This window comes from Festucalex cinctus, chromosome 1, assembly GCF_051991245.1.
Source record: "Festucalex cinctus isolate MCC-2025b chromosome 1, RoL_Fcin_1.0, whole genome shotgun sequence".
In the NCBI taxonomy this organism is placed as follows: Eukaryota; Metazoa; Chordata; class Actinopteri; order Syngnathiformes; family Syngnathidae; genus Festucalex; species Festucalex cinctus.
The window spans coordinates 63,245,053-63,266,416 of NC_135411.1; the positions used below are offsets into that span (position 1 = coordinate 63,245,053).

General features: G+C 44.6%; 1 protein-coding gene across 2 annotated transcripts in view; it reads right to left on the bottom strand.

Moving 5' to 3' along the window:
• LOC144004121 (myosin-10) overlaps positions 1-21,364 on the bottom strand; it is a 66,921-nt gene that overhangs the window by 20,176 nt on the left and 25,381 nt on the right. The window contains exons 4-6 of one of the 2 annotated variants that reach the window (XM_077501087.1): positions 5,161-5,188; positions 1,747-1,849; positions 1,420-1,449 (exon numbers count right to left, since the gene is read on the bottom strand). In XM_077501087.1, the coding sequence (XP_077357213.1) occupies positions 1,420-1,449; positions 1,747-1,849; positions 5,161-5,188 (161 nt within the window). The remainder of the gene's footprint in view (positions 1-1,419; positions 1,450-1,746; positions 1,850-5,160; positions 5,189-21,364) is intronic. The other variant, XM_077501078.1, reaches the window with a different exon arrangement.

A 21,364-nucleotide genomic window follows, 5' to 3' on the forward strand; every position in this document is an offset into this window, starting at 1 on the left:
AATTGCTGTGTCCACATTCCTCTGGCTTTTGCTCAGAGGCAGCCATAATGTGCTGCAGAAGGAGAGCAGTCTGATGGAGGTCAGACTGATGGCAGGGGGAGTAGTTGAGGCCCAAGGTTTACAGTTATTTGCTCACAGCCACTGAATCAAAACATGTATTAAATCATTTGCTGAGTTTGTAGGATCTTAAAGCAGCAGGCAAGGGACCCTAATACGCTAATACTGTTTTTGTTTTTTTGTTTTGCAACAGACTATTTATTTAGTATAGTAGTACTGCTTTTGAGTTAGCGGCAAATTAGCCAATGGTTACATTAAGACAACGTTCCAAGCAGTATGGCACGCAGGGAGATTTTTCATTTGTTGTCCATGCAGCAATAACATGACTATAATAAACCTAGAAATAAATGTTGAAATTTTGTTATTTTGTTATGATAAACACATTCACTACACTACATGGCTAATACTTAGTCAAGATATGTGCATTACCCCAATCTTGCATGTATCAAAAGGTTCCCTCATAAAAATGGACACTTGACCTCGAGAATGATCGAACATACTTGTGTAGACTATCTACTGGTGTCACCAACACTGTGCCCGCTGACACCAGGTAGCACCAAATGCTCACTTAAGTAGCTATGGGCCTGTTCTAGAAATAGATCACCAGTGATAGAACATTGTGATTTCCTAAGAACATAATGCGTGTGATCATTTGAAAATGTTAAAATGTGCTGAGAACTACAGAGAAAAAAAGTATTAAATATTGATATTTGTCTTTCCTCCCTTGTTAAATCACTGTTGATAATTGCTGTGAGAAATCATTAACATGACCAGTGTCTTCACAGAGACGAAGGTCATTCATTATTTGTCATTTTGAGCAAAATTGTTCAGAAGTGTGTATGAAACTCATAGACCTTCACAGCCCTCTGTTTCGAAAAGGTTGGTAACCCCTGTTATAAACCATCAAAAAAAAAGAAGAAAAAAAGTAGGGATGCCTTGTTGATAATTACTGCTCAGGTGTCAGATTGTTGCAACAATTGTTGCAATGTGACATTCTATTTACTGTGATCATTGTGTGCAGTAGCTTCAAATGATATGGACATCAAATACTCAGAAATGACAAACAGTACTCAATGCAACGGGACGTAAATTTTTTTAAGCAAATTTGATATATGTTTCTACTAAAACTCCATCCTGGCCTTTAATTTCATGTGCCCTCCGATTTCATGGCAAATTTAGTTGGCTTCAAATAATCCAGTGAGGAAGCCGAGCCAGCACATACAAATACCTCAAAAAGAAAGAAGCTTCGATTAATCATGCAAAGTCATTATGGAAGTGGTGGATATTTCAAGATAAGGCATGCAAACACACATGCACATATGATAACACATATTGTATTGAGATAGTGGGAGATGCACTTGCCTGAAGCTTGAATGCTTTGGGAGATTCTGGCTGTTTGTTATGGATAAACAAATGCAGGCGTTACGTCAGACACAAGCCGAGCCCCATGAAAACGGCCATTGCATGGCATGAAGCAGGAACAAGCGAGGCACAACTCTATTAAGTTAGCTGTTGATTAGCATGGGACTTCTAATCGGCAATATATGCAAACTAGGTTATCCACTTCACATTTCACGACAGTGTAATAATACAGTCAACATGACCATTCAATTTTTGGGGTTAAAGAGGGAGAATGGATGATAGAGGAAGAGGGCTTGGTTAAAGCCAAAGACAGAGTGGGGCTCTTACTGGAATGTTGTGGTCTTTGCGTCCTTTGTGTGAGGAGGCAACGTGGGCCAGGTACTGGATGACTTTCTTTGTGTTCTCCGTCTTCCCAGCGCCTGATTCACCTCTGAAAGCAAAACGGTTGAAATTGTGGATAAACGGTTTATCCAAGTCAGTTTCGTATAAGGTAGAGACATCAACATCAAATAGATCAAAGAAAGACGAAGAAACAAAAGGGACAGAGTGAACATCGGGAGGCATGTGTTGCTGTTTTCTATATAATCAGCCATCTGCCGAAATGCTCTATCGGCCCACCATGTGGTTTTGCGGGCTAGTCTCCAAATTTTCCAGGCTCTGCTTTCAGGCGAGTTTCTAATGATAGCTGTGTTGAGAGAGGAGCATCCACACTTCCCACAACCAGGTCCCAGAGCCTGGAAAACCATGGCCAAGACAGAAGGCAGTCCAGCAGTTCTACATGCGGCAACATACCAGTGGCTTTAGTCAAGCTGGTTATTAGCTTCTCTGCACTTAGATGCAAGGGGTGAGCCCGCAAAGGCAGGATACAGACATGGCAATGTAGGTCATCACATCCCATTTGGCTTCATGTTTTCATAGTTATGCACGAGTGAGAAAATATCATGTTAGACCTTTCTGGAAATAACCACCAACGTTAACAAGCTTTTTACTCCGAAAAGGAGGATTTTTTTTTTTTACTTGAGTGATGTATCACATTTTAAATATTGCCTGACTCATGCTCACTTCTAAACAGTATCCATGACTTCTAAGTAAGAAATTCTACAAGTTCTTCCTTTGAAGAGCCACTCCCAGTTGTCATGTTTCAAATATGCAGCAAATAGACACCAGGAAGCATACAGCACGTTTTTAATGGTGTGTTCCTATTGCATATTAGACACACATCTGGGCTGTAAATCAATCTTCTTCAGTGGCTGGGAAGCTGAAATTTGGATTTACTGCCATCTGTAATGTTTGACAAATCTTGCCTTTATGCGGCTGTGATTATCAACATCCTTATTCGTCATCTACTTTATATGAGAACCAGAGGTGGGTATTAACAAGTTACATTTACTCCGTTACATTTACTTGAGTAACCGTTTGAAAAAAAATGTACTTCTCATAGTAGTTTTACCACACAATACTTTACTTTTACTTGAGAAGATGTGTGAAGAAGAAATGCTACTCTCATTCCGCTACATTGAGCTACACTAGAGTCATTACTAGAGGTGTGCAAAATTTCCGATTCTTAGATTATTCACGATTCGGCCGTGGAACAATCGAGAACGATTCACAAACGTCCAAATTCCGATTATATAAATATGCCAAGGGAAGCGAAACGAGCGAAAAGTACGCGGAACTGAAACGCAGTAGCGCGCGCGGTCTTCGGGACGCTTTTTGGGACGGACCGAGAGTACACATCCACAACTCACGCCTCGAGATTCAAAACAACAACAAGCATGGCTGAGCTGACCAACCCACCTCTTCGTGACATCAGATCTGCTCCGAAAAGGCAAACAACTTCAGGCGGAAGTATCAGCTAGCTGGCTGCAGTGCGTCGGTTAGCGTTCTACAGGGCGCCGCGCAGTGATACGAACGAACGAACAGAAAAGTAGTGGCTGGCGGTAATGGCGTCTGACTTTATTCAGAAAAGAGTATTGTGGTGGAAATGTATCACGCTTTTGAAAACAAATAGTTTTTAGAAGAAAAACGCTTTATTTCCGAGACCCCAGCCATCTTGCTGGACTATTTTCTTTTTTATTTTCTTCTCGTCCAACGTCGAACCAGAACGCGTGTCACCGAACGCTGTCAGAAAGAAGTCAGTGCTGATCGCACACACGGGAGGTGAGGATCAAATTGAGATTCATGTTAAAAAAGCCGAACGATCCCATTAATGTTTACACGTTCATGTTTACACAAGTTAAAAAGCAGAAAAGCACTTGAGTTTTTTTTTTTTTTTTGTACCTCTGAGAAACTTTAATGTTTACATGTTCATCTTTACACAACTTAAAAAGCAGGAAAGCACTTTTTTTTTTTAGGCATTTGTATTGAAGTAGTAGTTCACATTGTCTTTCATTTATACCTCAATGCACTTTTGAGTGGATAAAAATAATATATTTTTGCTCAGTGCTATGTTTTATTCTGTTGAAGACTGAATATACTTAAAAGCTGTTGTTACAGAATGAGGACTTGAGTATTTTATTTACTGTTTTGAACTGTTAACTTGATACTGAAATAGTAGTTTATGTAGGCCTGAGAGGACTTTTGTACTATTTTTGTAACTAATGTACGAAACATTAAAAGCACAAAAATACATTGTTTTTTTTTCTGCTGCCTGGGGGGGAAATCAATAATCGTTTTATAATCGAATCGTAGCCTCTGAATCGTAATCGCAATCGAATCGTGAGGTGCCCCAAGATTCCCACCTCTAGTCATTACCCCCATTTCATACATTAGATTTACCGTATTACGGCCATAAGCCACACTTAAAAGTCTTAAATATTCTCAAAAATCAACGGCGCGCCCTCATAATGAGATGAGATGCGCCTTTTGTGTGTACCGAATTTCTAAATCAGTAAATGTTATTGTGTGACTTCGGTATGCGCTCCGCTTGACTGACTGTGTGGGAGCATTTCCGCGGACACATTGCTTATATACAGGAAATGTGGCCTTGTGTTATCTTTGGGTAACTTTCCACCAATTTTCTGTACCGCTTATCCTCACCAGGGTCATGGGCGTGCTGGAACCTATCCCAGCTGACTTTGGTTGAGAGGCACGGTTTATTCTGAACTGGTCGCCAGACAATCACATGGCAGTCTATGTCTAACTTTGAAAAGTATTTTCATTAAAAATAATGAATGGCAGAATACTCGTGCAAAATGCCAAAATTAAATGGTCCCATTCATCAATCAGCAAAGATCAAAAGGCTTCCCAAACTTTGTTGTTTTAATTACCCTTTTCCACAGCAATCATTACGACATAGTAAAACAGCAAAATGTAGGACAGATAGCTAGCAGGATTGTGCCAAAAATCCAAAACAAATTCTACAAAACTATAACATTTTTAAGAGCATGGATGCTATCATTTGGTGAGGACCTGACTTAAGATTTGAATAGAGCCGTTTGTTTTCACTATTATACCATCTGTAGCCTCTTTTACATATCAATGTTGCAAAACAGCTGCAAGGGAGTTTATCAACTGCCTTTGCCTTTTAACACAGAGAAGACAAGAAGCTGTTTTGCAGTAATCTTGAATTATGTAAACCACAGCAGGATGAAGGGCAGTGATCAACTGTGTCAGGGTGATTGAATGGTGAGGAGGGATGGAAAAAAAATAGGAATGGTTAAGCAAGAGAACAGACGAAGCAAGATATGTATAAAGATCTTTCATAAAAAGGCCAATGTAATATGAAGTCACAATACTCACGTGCAAAGGATTGATTGGTCCTCCCGATCTGTTGAGATGAGAAAAGAATGTGGTCACCATCTTTCTATTTTCCATATTTTGTTCACAAGCTGTTTGGAAATTCTTCAATACAAAATATAAACGTGTGCAGACAACCACTGTAAGTGGAATGAAAGCAAAAGAGACGTTAACAGTAAAAATACCGCAGATCAGTCTTCAGCAAAGTCTTGGTCTGCAACAACCATTAACTGACACACAGACCAGAAATCCAAGGTCTGTCAGCTTTCATTACAGCACGATAAAGGCCCAAGTCCAGATGACAGGATTAACCTTACTCACTGAGCTGCACATTCACTAAACTTTCCTGCCAGAATGTCATCACTGCAGCATCATTATTTATCTTGTGAGATAATATGCTCATTGAACTACAACCCCCACCATTCAGACCCCCGCCGCACCCTTCCCCTGAATTATGGAAATCCGCAATATAACCTAATCTAACAAGATCCCTCTGTAAAGTAAGTACCTTCATCATATCCACAACCACAACCCACACAATTGCTCACCAAACCCACTTTCCCCCCTCAAAACTGAACCATATGATTAAAAGCCTCATGTAATCCAATGACAGCTGTCAAGGACTGCAGACAACATGTTGGCACTGCAGTTGGTCTGCTTCTGTACACTCTGAAAAAGTACATTCTATCAACATCGCCACAGCCGATTTCACTGCAACAACAATAACGTCCTTCAAGAAGTGTCATGTGGACCAAGGACGTGCCCACTGAACTTGGTGTATGTTTTAATTTTCTTAAGTTTTAAATTGAATGGGCTATTATGGCATTGCACAATGATTCAGACTTTTAAAAGTTGGTCTGTGAACTAATAGCATTCTCTATATCAGCCAAGAACTTTTTCAATGACGATTTTTTTGGCCAAGGATTATAAAGCAGTTGTTTTTCTTATAATAATAATAATAATAAAAAAAAAAAAACCACACAGACCCACAAATATATCTCCACCAACATATAATAGGCACCAAAATGCAGCCAGTCTCCACTTGGTTCCAATATAAACTTGTAACCCGACTGAGGTTTGGTACGTGACACTTAAAACCTTAATTATTGGGTAATACTGACAGGCACGCTTTGCAGGCTGACGTGAGAGTCTTAATCATGGACTAGCTTACTTCATCTTCGGACCATCCAAATATTGCATTGTGATCCATTTTTCTTCAATGAAAGTTGTAGTTGAACTTTGATTCATAGAAAAGTAACAGGGAACGGCCCTTATATTATAATTCCTTCATTTCCCTCAAGGGATAAATAAACTGCATCCACAACAAAAGTGCCAGTTGTGGTTACAAGAGGTTACAAGCTTAATTTCTCTATAAAAAGCCTAGTGGGTTTAAACTGTTGCTTTTCCTTCCTATTCCCTTCAATGTACGCTGGAATTCTTGTGACAGGAAGCGAGAATCTTTTTCATTTCCTGGAAGATAAATTCAGAAACACCTCAACATACTTCCAACAAAATGCTGGCAAAGCCACCGCATTCATCATCTTACACCATCGAAGACGTTGCTGTGTCTATTTGTAGGATTTACAAACTTGAATCACGTTCACGAATGAGGTCATGCTGAATAGACATTTGGAAAACTGGAGCTCCCCATTTATTTCTGTTTAAAGCCAGCATGGGATGAAGAGCAGGGCCGCGCATAGCTGGTAAATTCACACTTTGTTCACATGAATCACTTTTTTTCTGGATCACGCACACAATTGTTAAGGTATTATCTTTCACCAAAGAAATGACCTTTTGTCCTCACACTTAAGTGTCAGCTATGATCAGACACAGGCAAGCTAGACAGCAGATGCAAATGTGAACATATAAAACACATTAGTGTAGTGTTAGCCTACAATTAGTTTTGTTTTGGATTTTGGGAAAGATCAATAAACTGCTTGCTGTGATTGGTCACATTTCCCCCAAGTTTGATTAGAAGAATCTTCCAGTCTGCCTTCCGCGGACAGACCTACACAAACCTGATGGTTAGCAGTTGCACCAACATGGCCTTGTACCAGTTCTGCTCAATCCCCTTAACTCAGGCACGCAATGCAGAAACCAAACCAAGCACAGGCACAAAATAGAGCTACATCAACCAGCTTTGAATAATTAAGGCAGGAGCTGGTTTGCATCTATGACATCATGGCTATTGGCTAGCAAAACAACACCCGATCATTTCTGCAATTCGCACAAAATGACAAACTACTCTGTTTTGAATTGTAATGATTGTGTACATTTTTTCACCCACCAAAGGACATTTTTCACGTGTGGTCAATGTCACATCCAGTTACATCCATCCATCCATTTTCCTGACCGCTTATTCCTCACAAGGGTCGCGGGGGGTGCTGGCGCCTATCTCAGCTGGCTCTGGGCAGTAGGCGGGGGACACCCTGGACTGGTTGCCAGCCAATCGCAGGGCACACAGAGACGAACAACCATCCACACTCACACGCACACCTAGGGACAATTCGGAGCGCCCAATCAACCTACCATGCATGTCTTTGGAATGTGGGAGGAGACCGGAGTACTCGGAGAAGACCCACGCGGGCACGGGGAGAACATGCACTGAACCCAGGAAGGTCCGAGCCTGGACTCAAACCGGAGTCCTCAGAACTGGGAGGCGGACGTGCTAACCACTGGTCCACCGTGCCGCCCATCCAGTTACATAATTTCCTTAATGAATGGGACAGGAAAGTCTTTTCTGGTATTAAAAATCCTCTCCACAAGACACACGTACATCCTCTGGCAGTGGCAACATGACAACCAAAGCCAACTAAAGGTTAAAAAAAATCCCTAAAGGTAACATATAAACATTGCAAGTGACTGTTAAGTACGCAGGTCACACACCAGTCATGGCAGGATCACATAATTAACAAAATAAAACATCTGTGAAAGTCCATGAGCTATACAGTCGCTTCCTCTTCTACAGTCATTTCTCCTCTTAAGCTTTCTTCCTCATACTCTCTTCACTTTCATTTGACCTTGCTCTCCAGTGGATATCCATCATTTTCCAGTGAGACTATCATTCCTTTCATCCCAAATCTCCTGTGGTTTTCTGACGTTATTGCTTTCATCAACCCATGAGCTCGAAACTAGAAAGCAGTACAAGAAGAAAAATGGGTGAAAACATCCAGGATATTCCAATGCACATCTATATTATTGTGGACCTAATCTGTTCTTCAAACAGCATTTAGGTACATGCGCTTAAACAGATGATGGTGTCTAGAAATAGATACGATTTACATGTCATTGAATATATCTTACATGCATGGCAGGTTAATTGGGCGCTCCGAATTGTCCCTAGGTGTGCGTGTGAGTGTGGATGGTTGTTCGTCTCTGTGTGCCCTGCGATTGGCTGGCAACCAGTCCAGGGTGTCCCCCGCCTACTGCCCAGAGCCAGCTGAGATAGGCGCCAGCACCCCCCGCGACCCTTGTGAGGAATAAGCGGTCAAGAAAATGGATGGATGAATATATCTTCTTGTAGCTGTCGATGTGTTCTAATGCCTACAGAACTTGATTAGCAGTGTGAGAACATCAACCTGGTCCAAGTGGCCAGCCTGGCCCACTTGGCAGCTCGGTAGTAGGTCATATTTTCCCAGGAAGGTCAATCAAATGAAACATTTTCTTTCCTTTCAGAAGCTCATGACTTCCTCACAAGTTGTGGGTGTAAAAAGATTCAAAAACATACGCAACATGAATGTAACTTTCATTCAGAGTGAGTCTTGCACGTCAGGGTTCCTTTTGCTGGCAATAATTTATCAGCCAATGGGATTAAAGAAACCTTAATTCTTCACATTCCACAGCATTCTCACTCTCCCTCCACCTCAACCAAAGTCCAAATAATTTCCATTAGTCCCATTTAGCAAGTTTGTACAGCAACGTGCATCTTCAACACCACACATTGCAGCTTCAAGAAAAGTGGGTGTACAAACAAAAAAAGACAGGAAAAAAGTGGTGTGTTTTGGCACAAAAAAAGTTGCTGCGTTCCCTAATACCCCAAAAGTTAAGCCAATATCAATGCCTGTATGAGGACCATTTACCATCCATCCATCCATTTTCTAGACCGCTTATTCCTCACAAGGGTCGCGGGGGGTGCTGGCGCCTATCTCAGCTGGCTCTGGGCAGTAGGCGGGGAACACCCTGGACTGGCTAAAATGTCATATCACGATTCTTTAAAAATTAAAATCACAATTTCGATTTTATCATGATTTATTTTTTTTTTACATTTATTTTTAGACCAATCTTCACATTTCTGAACATTTTTGTAAAATTTAAAACATATTTAACATTTATATAAAACCCTAAAAGAAAAAAACAGACATCTCAAGCCAACTATGCTTTCTGAACAGGTTTTAATTAAAATAGTGCAACTTTTATCAAATAGTGCATGAATGTAAACATAAATGTAATGAACAGCCTCAGTTACTTCACTACTCCACCGCTGGCTTGTTTTTTTCATATGGAGTGCCCTTGGTAAATGACTGTTACCGCGAATTGTGTTAGCTTGGAGCTGCTAGTGGCTGGTCTCTGTTTGTTTTGGCTGTCGGTGTACAGTGTCGGATGCTGTCTCTGCATGTGATTAAACAGGTTCGTTGTGTGTTGCCATCTGACGTCCGAACGGAGTCTCCGTAAACTTTGCAAATTACTTATGTCTGCAACTTGTCCTCTTTTCGGCACCAAATCAGTATCACTTTGGCTTTCCGCCATGGCTTCCCGCCATACAAACAAGCAGGGAGTGTGACTCACGGTGCAATGTGCGTGCTGTGATTGGTTGGTCGGGTACACGTCGCAGCTGTGGTCGATATTCTCCCAGACTACAGGAGGCAGTAGGAGTGCCAACGGTGTATGAACAGCGCTTAACACCACGATAGAAGTTGAAAATGTTTATTCCTCAATAAACTATCGACAAAACAGTTTGGGATGAGTTAGCAAATTAACTAAAACTGTCACGCCGCCACCGGCGTGGCGGTCCATGCTTTTATTTTTGCGTCCATGTTTCCTGTCTTACTTTGAAATCCTAACTCTCCTCTCACCCCAGGTCACTTGCCCTTCCTGCTGCTCACTCATTACCGGTCCCCGCCCATGATTATCACCACCTGCCACCAATCAACCCACACAATAAAAGCCATCTGCATTCTCCCCTCCGTTGCCGAAGTGTCACCGTCAGTGCATGGAAGCGTCCCACAGTCCTCATGACCTCGTTCACGTTGCCTTGTGTTTTTGCCTTGTTTTTGTGCCTTTTCCTCCCCAGTGGAGCGCCTTTAGTTACCCCTTTTGCCTTGTGCCCTTTTTCCTCCCTAGCGGAGCGCCTTTTGTTGTCCCCAGTACCTTTTGCCTGTTTTTTCCTCCCTAGTGGAGCGCCTTTTGTTCTCCACTTTTTTTGATTCCCCGTTCTCCTCTCGGTTTGAGAGGAGACAGCTGTTGGCCGGAAATAAACCTGTTGCCTTGGTGGCCTACCTTACTCCTGCGTCTGAGTCCTACCTTACCTTGCCTTGTCAGTACACTTCGGCAGCATGGACCCAGCAGGCAAGGTCGAGGCTGCACTGCAGAGCCAGGAGGCCCGGCTTGACAACCAGGACCGGATCCAACAAGCCATGTTGTCGCAGATTGGGGAATTGACCAGCCAGGTCCACGAGCTGGTGAGCCTCTCACGGCGTCGAGCGCCAGCTCCCACCGGACAACTTCCTCATCCTGAGTTCCCCGTCCCGACCACGCCTTTCACCGGGGTAGGATTAAGACTGGCCTCCCCAGAACGATACTCCGGTGAACCCGGGCGCTGTCAGACTTTCCTCACGGAGTGTGACATACATTTTGAACACTTACCACAGGCATTTCCCACAGCCTGGTCCCGAGTGGCCTTCATGGTGTCGCACCTGACTGGACGGGCTAAAACCTGGGCAACCGCGGAATGGGCCAGGGGTTCCTCGGTCTGTCAAAACTTACAGGACTTTCAAGTCGCCTTGCGCCAAGTCTTCGACCCCGAGAACAATGACCGAGAGAAGGCACGAGCTTTGAGCCGGCTTCAACAAGGCAAAGAACCTGTCAGCGATTACGCAATCCGCTTTCGAACGTTGGCAACGAAGAGTGGCTGGAACGCCATAGCGCTACACGATCATTTCTTGAAAGGACTCTCACCTGCCATTCAAGAACTCTTGATTCCCGTAGAACTCCCCACGGACTTGGACGCTTTGATTTCCCTCACGATCCGCACCGATCATCGTCGCCAGGAACTGGCTAAGATCGGCGGACTCCGAAGGAGAGAGGAACCCACCCCCTGGTCACGGCCACCGGAGGCAGGGAGGCCACAACCCATCCTCCCTCCCCGACTGGAACCAGGAGAGGTGGGTCTCGCCAGAGAGGAACCCATGCAACTTGGAAGGGCTCGGCTTACGCCCGAGGAGCGACAGCGCCGCCGCCGAGAGGGCCGTTGCTTCTATTGTGGGGGTCTTGGCCACCTGGTGGGAACCTGCACCACGAAGGGCGGCTCACCGGTGAGTTCCTCGTCATCCCGACCCGCCAAGAACCACAGGCTCACGCAGATTCAGATAACCCACCACAATGTCACTTCAGATCTGCCAGCCCTCATCGACTCCGTTTCCGACGAGAGCCTCATGGACTGGGAGCTCGTAAGGCAAATACGAGCCTCCACCCTTTCCTCGACCATCCAGGCTAGAGCACTGAACGGCAAGGAACTCTTCAAGATCACTCACATCACTGAAGCCCTGGGAGTCCGAATCGGACAGCACTTCGAGACTCTCCGCTTCCACGTTTTCCACGCTTCATCCCCCACTTTGGTTCTGGGCCATCCTTGGTTGCGTCTACATAACCCCAGAATTTACTGGAACTCGGGAGCCATTCTGGAGTGGGGAAAGGAATGCAACACTCACGGATTGGAACAACCCACACCCCGGAACACCACAGCCCAGGTCCACCAGGTGACTCTCGCTCCACCGGCTCAAGAAGAATACCCTATCCTGCACACCGTTCCCTCCTGCTACCACCACCTGCGGGAGGTTTTCAGTAAGACCAAGGCCATGACTCTTCCTCCACACCGACCGTACGACTGCCCGATTGACTTGATTCCCGCTTCAACCATCCCCAAGGGGAGACTGTACTCGGGCTCAGGACCCGAACGCCAGGCCATGAACAATTACATTGACAACTCCTTGAAAGCCGGCCTCATCCGACCGTCTTCCTCACCTGCTGGCGCAGGTTTTTTCTTCGTGAGTAAAAAGGATGGATCCCTACGCCCCTGCATTGATTACAGTCCCTTGAATGATATCACTGTTAAGAACCGGTACCCATTGCCCTTGATGTCCTCGGTGTTCGATCAGCTGCAACAAGCTAAGATCTTCACCAAGCTCGATCTCCGGAACGCCTATCACCTCATTCGGATCCGTGAGGGAGATGAATGGAAGACAGGCTTCAACACTCCCCGGGGACATTACGAGTACCTGTTCATGCCTTTCGGCCTCACGAACGCTCCAGCCGTCTTCCAGGCCATGATAAATGAGGTACTCAAAGATTTCATAGACCACTTTGTATATGTTTATCTCGACGACATCTTGATCTACTCACCCGACCAAAAAAGCCATCAAGACCATGTGAGCCTAGTCTTGCAACGCCTGCTGAATCATCAGCTTTACGTGAAAGCAGAAAAGAGCCTGTTCCACGTCAACACCATCTCCTTCTTGGGATTCGTCGTGTCACCCGGAAGAGTGGAGATGGAAGCAGACAAGGTCAGCGCCGTGCGAGATTGGCCCACGCCGGACTCACGAAAGAAAGTCCAGCAATTCCTCGGATTCGCCAACTTTTACCGGCGATTTATCAGAAACTTCAGCACCATTGCCGCCCCCCTGCGCGCCTTGACCTCCCCACAGGTTCGATTTATGTGGAACACGGAAGCCGAAAGAGCATTCAAGGACTTAAAAGCTCGCTTCACTAATGCTCCAATCCTCAGAGTCCCTGACCCCAAACGCCAGTTCGTGGTGGAGGTGGACGCCTCGAGTATTGGTATTGGGGCAGTCCTGTCCCAGCGTTGTCAAGAGGACGGCAAGACACATCCCTGCGCCTTCCTCTCACGAAAATTATCTAAAGCTGAACGCAACTACTCGGTCGGTGATCGGGAGCTCCTAGCTGTAAAAGTGGCTCTCGAAGAGTGGAGACACTGGTTGGAAGGCGCCGAACTCCCCTTCGTGATCTGGACCGACCACCGAAATCTGGAATACTTACGCCAGGCCAAAAGACTCAACCCTCGACAGGCCAGATGGTCTTTGTTTTTTAACCGCTTCGTATTCTCTCTGACCTACAGACCCGGCAGTAAGAACGTCAAGGCTGACGCTTTGTCAAGAATCCACGAGTCCGAGCCATTGGAAGCCGAGCCTGAGACCATTCTGCCCCGGGACTGCATAGTCGGGGCCATGAGATGGCAAATTGAGGACGACGTCAAAGAGGCATTACGGAACGTCACTCCCCCCACGTCATGCCCACCACGTCGACTCTTTGTGCCTGAGGAACTGAGGGCCCAGGTAATACACTGGGCCCACACTTCACGATTATTTTGCCATCCTGGAGTCCGCAGGACCATGTATGCTGTCGCCAGGAGATTCTGGTGGCCGGCAATGGAAACCACAATCAAGGACTACGTAGCTGCCTGTCCTACCTGTGCCCGCAACAAGACGTCCAACCAGTCCCGAATGGGTCTACTCCAGCCACTACCAATCCCATCCAGACCATGGGCGGAAATATCAGTAGACTTCGTAACCGGACTGCCCCCATCTCACGGTAAAAACCACGATCCTCACAGTTGTTGACAGATTCTCTAAAATGGTTCGCTTCATCCCACTAACCAAGCTCCCATCCGCCAAGACCACAGCAGATATCATGATTCATCACATTTTCCGGTTCTATGGTTTCCCATTACAAATCGTCTCAGACCGTGGACCACAGTTCGTCTCCCGATTCTGGGCACAATTTTGTAAAGCCCTAGGTGCCAAAGCCAACCTGACTTCTGGGTACCATCCTGAGGCCAATGGGCAGGCAGAACGGCTGAACCAGCAGCTCGAAACCGGTCTCCGATGCCTCGTCTCCCAGAACCCGACAACCCGGAGAAAGTATCTGGTATGGGTCGAGCTCGCACACAACTCTTTGCCCACATCTGCCACAGGTCTCACCCCGTTTAAATGCGTCCACGGCTACGATCCACCATTCTTCGCCGAACTGGAAGAGGAGGCAACAGTCCCCTCGGTCCAGGCCATGATCCGTCGGTGCCACAAGGTCTGGTCGGCGGCCCGGACGGCGCTTCAACGCCAGGGAGACCGGGTGAAGAGGGCCGCCGACCGGAAAAGGAGACCGGCACCCGAATACCTCCCAGGCCAGCGGGTGTGGCTATCAGCCAAACACCTCAGACTCAAAGTACCATGTCCAAAGCTGGCCCCGCGATTTGTGGGGCCTTTTCCAGTAACCAAGTCCATAGGTCCTGCTGTAGTTCGTCTTCGCCTGCCAAGATCCCTCAAAGTCCATCCCACGTTCCATGTCAGCCAAGTAAAACCGGTCCACGAAAGCCCGCTTGTGCCCTCCGAACCCGAAGGAGATGATTGAACGCAGCCCCGTGTACAAGGTCAGAAAACTTTTGGATGTTCGTAATCGGGGCCGCGGAAGACAGTATCTAGTAGACTGGGAGGGATACGGCCCGGAGGAAAGGCAATGGGTTCCCTCCCGGTTCATCGTTGATCCCTCGTTAATTGAAGATTTTTACGCTGAACACCCTGACATTCCTGGGCCGTCAAGAGCCGGCCGTTGAGGGGGGGGGTACTGTCACACCGCCACCGGCGTGGCGGTCCATGCTTTTATTTTTGTGTCCATGTTTCCTGTCTTACTTTGAAATCCTAACTCTGCGTCATTTCGCATTGTGGAGGAGTGGAACTGTTATTTGCCGGTTGGTGTGGGTTCCCCCGCCTGGGAGACAATGCAAGTTTGTGTGCGTGTTTGTGTGAGTGAGTGGAGGGAGGAAAAAAAAAAAAAAGACCTCATGGATGCGTCAAGCATAAACCAAGCTTGAGCCCGCATAAAGTTGAACTGTATAGAATGTGCCCTTACAGACGATATTGTCGATCTTTCAGCTTTATAAGTGCACCAATACATTAAAGTCCTTAACGATCTAATATCGTCATATCACTTTGTGACATGTGCTCTGCAGGTGAACAAGGGGACATTGTAATGTTATAAACACAATTGTTTTGTGTGTGTGTGCACGTGTGCATGTGTGTGTGTGTGGTTTTTTTTACCCTTGGTTGTCCTTGTAACTAGGTCGGTGTAACACATTTCTTCCACGCTGCTGCTCAACCTGAAAATTTGCTTGATAAAAGAAGTCGTAAAATGCTGCTGAATGCAGTGAAAGGTCTATTACCGTGGCAACCACTTCACACGCATCAGAAATCTTGAGCACTTGCGCTACTCATCGCTATTAGATTTGGTGACATTTACCCACAGCTGAACACTCGTCTGCACTCTCATCTCCCTTATCAAAACAAAACAAGATTAACCTATACTTTATGCTCCCCTACAAAGTTATTTCCACAGTAAGGCCAATTCCTTATTTTTCTTCTTTATTTCATTAATTCTTATATGAGAGTGAAATCAACACTTCAGTATTTCTTGATGTGATGCTCAATTTATAGGACCACTCTGGCCATGATGTCCATTTTTCACTTATAATCTGTCTTTATGTATTTTTTTCATCAGGAAAATGACATTGGCATGCATTTCCAATTTCATCCCTTTATTTTTCAGAAATTAGTAGATAACTAACTCAGAAAGAAATACCGAGTCTTAATAGCCATTAGTGAATTAGTGAATGGAGCACGCATGGGACAAGTGTGATGTGAGCGCATTGCTTGCACTCCCTGCTCCGCAATAGTGTTTAAAATATGATTTAGTAGCCAACACTGTATTTTAATTTATTTAAGGCCTATATGCGCCGGGGTAATTATAGCTGATTTTGTTAATTAATTTGCGGGATGTCATCTTGTTTTATTATTTTATCAAACACTGAAACATTATATTGAGTATTTTTACTGCTTCATTTATTCATATTTGATTTGTTTTAGTACGGTGCATTGGATAGTACGCCACTCACTCCCAGGGGGGAAATTTTTTTTTCAAGTGAGAGCAGGTGACAGTTAAGGCGGCGAGGCCCGGCCCGACTATATGAAAATGTGATCGATCCTCACTAAATATGTGCCCATCTCATATGCCCAAATTTCTGAAATTATTAGAACAACAGTCATAATATATTTTGGTCCTCTATTCATGTCGCCGTTGCCTGACGGGTTGCACGGATGCGTGCGCGCTCCATGCAGCGCTGCAGCGGGGTGCTTTTTTTTTTTTTTTCCCCCTCGAGATGCACCTGTCTGGCCCCATCCCATGAAATAAATAAATAAATACATAAACGAATAAATAAACAAAAGTATACATAAATAAAAAGAGCTATAAAGTGCTGTTCAGTGTGTGATTGACGTTTCGCTCCCTCTCGCTATTGGTCAATGCTGTGGAACCAAACGTACGACGTCGTAGGTATGTCACATTATGCGTCAAGACGAGCAAAAATAGACTTTCGTCGTGATGGTCGTGAACCGTCCCGGACAACAGGCGACCAGTCGTTGAACGTGTCCCATTACACGGGCGACGCTGTCAAGTCAACCCAAAATCGTTTACGACATGCCCCGTTTGTCCGCGACACGTCGGTCGGGCTGAAATCGGGCTGTTTTCGTGTAGTCTGACATCGGCATAAATGCATGCCCTTTTTCTCTGAGACCTCAATTGGATAGTGGAAAAAAGAAGCCTTTGTCAGTAAACATTCTAACATTCATAATTAATTCAAAGTAATAAATTATCCTTCACATTTTCAATGCCAAAGTGCAGACAATTGGCTGTCTTAATTGTGTAAACTACAATGAAAACTTTTGAGCTGTTGAACCTAACTGAACGAATAGTATAGTGGTTAGTGCACTTGCTTTGTAAGCAGCAAGTACCTGTTTCGAGACCAACTCAGGTTTATTGTTTTTGTTTTTTTCCTCCTTCTTTCTTCTCTCTTATTGCCTCTCCTCCCCTCCTTCTCATTCGTTGCGGCAAGGAGCCGATTTGTTTCAAATATTTATTGAAGAATTGGCTTGCGTCAAGTTGTGTGACCATTCAGAGAGTTCTCAAACAGCAGGCGGCAATCACACAGGGAGAGGCAGGGTTTTACTGAACCGTGCGTTTTATTTCCGTGTTACAAAAGTAACCAGCAAAACACCCAATATTTCATAAAAAATTACATCGCCATGGTGTCAAAAGTCAGATTTAATCATTATATGCCTATAGTTAACTGTTGGAAGGACTTAAAATACCGTAGCGTAATTACTCCCTTTACAAGTCCTACTTTTTTGACAGACCTACGGGGGTAGTCCGACAGTTTGAAAACCGATACTTGACGCTTTCAAAGCGGCCATATTGAGCCAGTGCCGCACAGCCTCGCCGAACTACATTACAGCAATAGCCCCGGCCGGCCGTGATGGCTGCAGTAGCGGCCGATTTGGAGCTCCGCTGGCTTGCCTGACGGTGGTGACTTGCCACCGGTGGTGCGAGTGACGTCCTGGACTTCCGATGGTAAGAAGCTGTTTTCATCCTACAAACCTCATCTGTTAGCGGCCACACTACTGCTTGATAGCTCTGTGTGCTTTAGCTGGAGCTGGCCTGGCTGCTATGTGGAGCAAACGGTAGCAAATGGGCCCTTGGAACGATAAGGGGTTTTAATGGTTCCTGCCTCGAGTCCAACAAAAGCTGCATCAGTGTCTAAAAACGGAGACCAATCGGCACCAAAATTAATAGCACATTCCTATTCTTACCAACGCCAACCCGTAAAAGTAAACAAAATGCCAATCAGTCCATTGTTGATTTGTGGAGGTGATCGTGTTTTTGTTCCTCCTAAGAGCGCACATTCATGTTAGTAATGTCCCAAATATTGTGCCGATCACCTTTATGTTTTCACAGGTTGACAGAAACAAGAGTATCAATGTGCATATGAATTTTGGGGGCCATTAGTTTCACACTAGGTGACAACAGAAATGTGGAGAAAAAAAAACAATATATAAAAAAAATATATATTACAAAGCTTGCGCTTCTTTAAGTGACATCAACAGGGTGAGATGTGGAAACAGGCAGTCCATGCCTGAAAAGGAGGCGGGCCAAAATGTGTGAAATGTAGTCATGTAAAAATGAGTTTTTTTAGGGGGTGATTTTTAGGGCTGACATTTTTACATAGAGATCTTTCATATAAGTGTGCATGATCAGCTGATTTTAAACCCTTTAAAATACGTATTATTTGTAACAAAACACACAAACACTGAACAAGACAGGACTTGACTGAAGTGACTTAATTCAATTAAATCATTCACCATAGCCTCTTTGAGTTGCTATTTACTTTGGGGGGGGTTATTCATTTCCATCTCCTCTTCAACATATAAAAGGCATGCTGTACAGGGTTTAACCCGTAGGCAGTATCTTATTTTGAAATTACGTGGTCAGAACCATCAAAAAGCCCAAAACGGGTCACAATACTGCCTACGGGCTAATAGGCTTGACCAGTCGAAAACCCCTTCTTGCCAGCTGCTGAACTCCTTTGTTGTTTTGACAATGTACTGTATTTTGGTACATGATTTTTTTGCTGTTGTGCTTGTCTCATTCATGTTATGTTGTCAAACCCCCAAATTTTCGGTCTACAGCAAAAGTAAAAAGAATTGTCATCACTGTTGCAATAGGTTTTTGAAGGAGAGCTTAAACAGGTACCCACAAATTGAAGTAATTTTGATAGGTCTAACTAAACATACGACTAAAAAGCTATACATCCCCTAACACAAATTCATTTTGAAAATGATGGAGATTTTTCTAAAGGCTAGAGAGAGAATTTGGAGTACCCAGTTACAATACCATCCATTGCAGGACCACTGGCCTCGTTACATGCTTTTTGAACAATATGGTTAACCTTTTTTTTAGTGTTTATCTTAAACTGTGCCATGTGGATTATTTGCTATTTATAAAATTTATAAAATCAATGATTGGTTCAGTATACATGCAATAACCCCTTTTCAAAAGACACTGTACCAAGGTAACCACAGCTACTGCAGAGCAGTTCTGTTAGTAATAGCTTCAAAAAGGAGAAGAGCTACACATTACATCATTAAATTTTGCAGTTAATGATAGCTAATGACTAGTTGTGATATTTGCAAACCTCTGGCTTAAAGATAAAACACTTTTGAGGTCAAACTTATGCATGTTTCGGTACATTCACTGTGGCTTTTTGTAACCGCTGAATGACTAAGCATTAGTCATTTCCATGCTGTCGGACCAGCTGCCAGTTTGGCATTCAAAGGCATGCACGAGTCTATGAAGAGCAAGCCAGACAACCCTGCAGAGCTGACTGGCCATTTGTGTGAACCAATCTATGCATATGTTCTGGAATTCAGCAGTCCCTATCAGCACCAGGGCCTCTGGGGTGTTCAGTGGGCGTCATTCTCGGCAGGTTGTGATGTTCTGGGGAAATGAGAAGCAGGTGTGTAGAACACTTATTTTATTATCCATCCATCCATCCATCCATCCATCCATCCATCCATCCATTTTCTCGACCGCTTATTCCTCACAAGGGTCGCGGGTGGTGCTGGCGCCTATCTCAGCTGGCTCTGGGCAGTAGGCAGGGGACACCCTGGATTGGTTGCCAGCCAATCGCAGGGCACACAGAGACGAACAACCATCCACGCACACAAGCACACCTAGGGACAATTTGGAGCGCCCAATTAACCTGCCATGCATGTCTTAGGAATGTGGGAAGAGACCGGAGTACCCGGAGAAGACCCACGCGGGCACAGGGAGAACATGTAATCTCCACCCAGGAAGGCCGGAGCCTGGACTCGAACCGGAGTCCTCAGAACTGGTAGGCGGACGTGCTAACCACTCATACACCGTGCCGCCCTATTTTATTATTATTATTATTATTATTATTTTTTATTTTTTATTTTTTTTTTTAACCTTTTGAATTTCTTTAACTGCGATTGGCTGGTAACCAGTCCAGGGTGTCCCCCGCCTACTGCCCAGAGCCAGCTGAGATAGGCGCCAGCACCCCCCGCGATCCTTGTGAGGAATAAGCGGTCAAGAAAATGGATGGATGGGTGGAATTTCTTTAAAACAATATCAAGGGCTCTATTTTTATCCTCAGCACAAGAATGGCGCACAGCGCAGTCTAACTGTGCGCACGGGTGGAGTTTTCTTTTAGTATTTCCGTAGACTTTGCTCCGGTAGAATTGGGTGGAATGAACGTTTGCGCCATTGTGCGCCTTTGTGGGATGGAACAAAACGTTTTCCCAGCCAATGGTAGCCTACCTCATATGCAGGATCGGAGCACAGTCAACCTGAGTATGCCGGGCTTGATATTACAGAAACAAGAGTCTGTGCATGACATCGGCAGATAAACTTCAAGATCTCCCCTTATGGATGATGTGATGTGGGCAATTTGAAATGCCTTGCACCCATGACATGTGTTTTTTGTCTCATCAAACAAAACTTTTAGATTGTTTTGCAGCTCCTGCGATGACACAGCAATCGCACTGAGGCGTCAAATCAGCATCTTTGCAACAAATGGAGAAAGGGGGAAGTGATGAACGTTGTAAAGCAGTCCACATTTGTAGTATTTGTGTGGCATGGTTCCTGCTTACCCTCCACAAAGTTGCTTAGGGCCAATTAAAGCAATACAGATTTACATGCACCCTCAGTCCATGACAAAGGTATCATTTAACTAACTGTAAATCGATGTTTCATCAGAAGAGTTCTGGAAATATTTTTTGAAGGTTGAAAAGTTCCATGAGTGTTGCTTTACTCAACTACTTGTTGTCCCTCTTATAAAGCATTTTTTTTCTGTGCCATTATTTGCACTTGATTAACTAATGAACAAAATGGAAGACATAAGCGTAAAATCTGCAACAAGAAGAGGAATGTGGCACTCTTTCAAGAGGTGACGGACCAGAGACCAAGCAACCGGTGTGGTGGGAAAAGAACAGATAGGAGTAACAGCTGGAAAGACAGATCAGCGGTGAGAAAGTGGCACATTAGAGGCCTGACACTAGGCTGAAATACACAT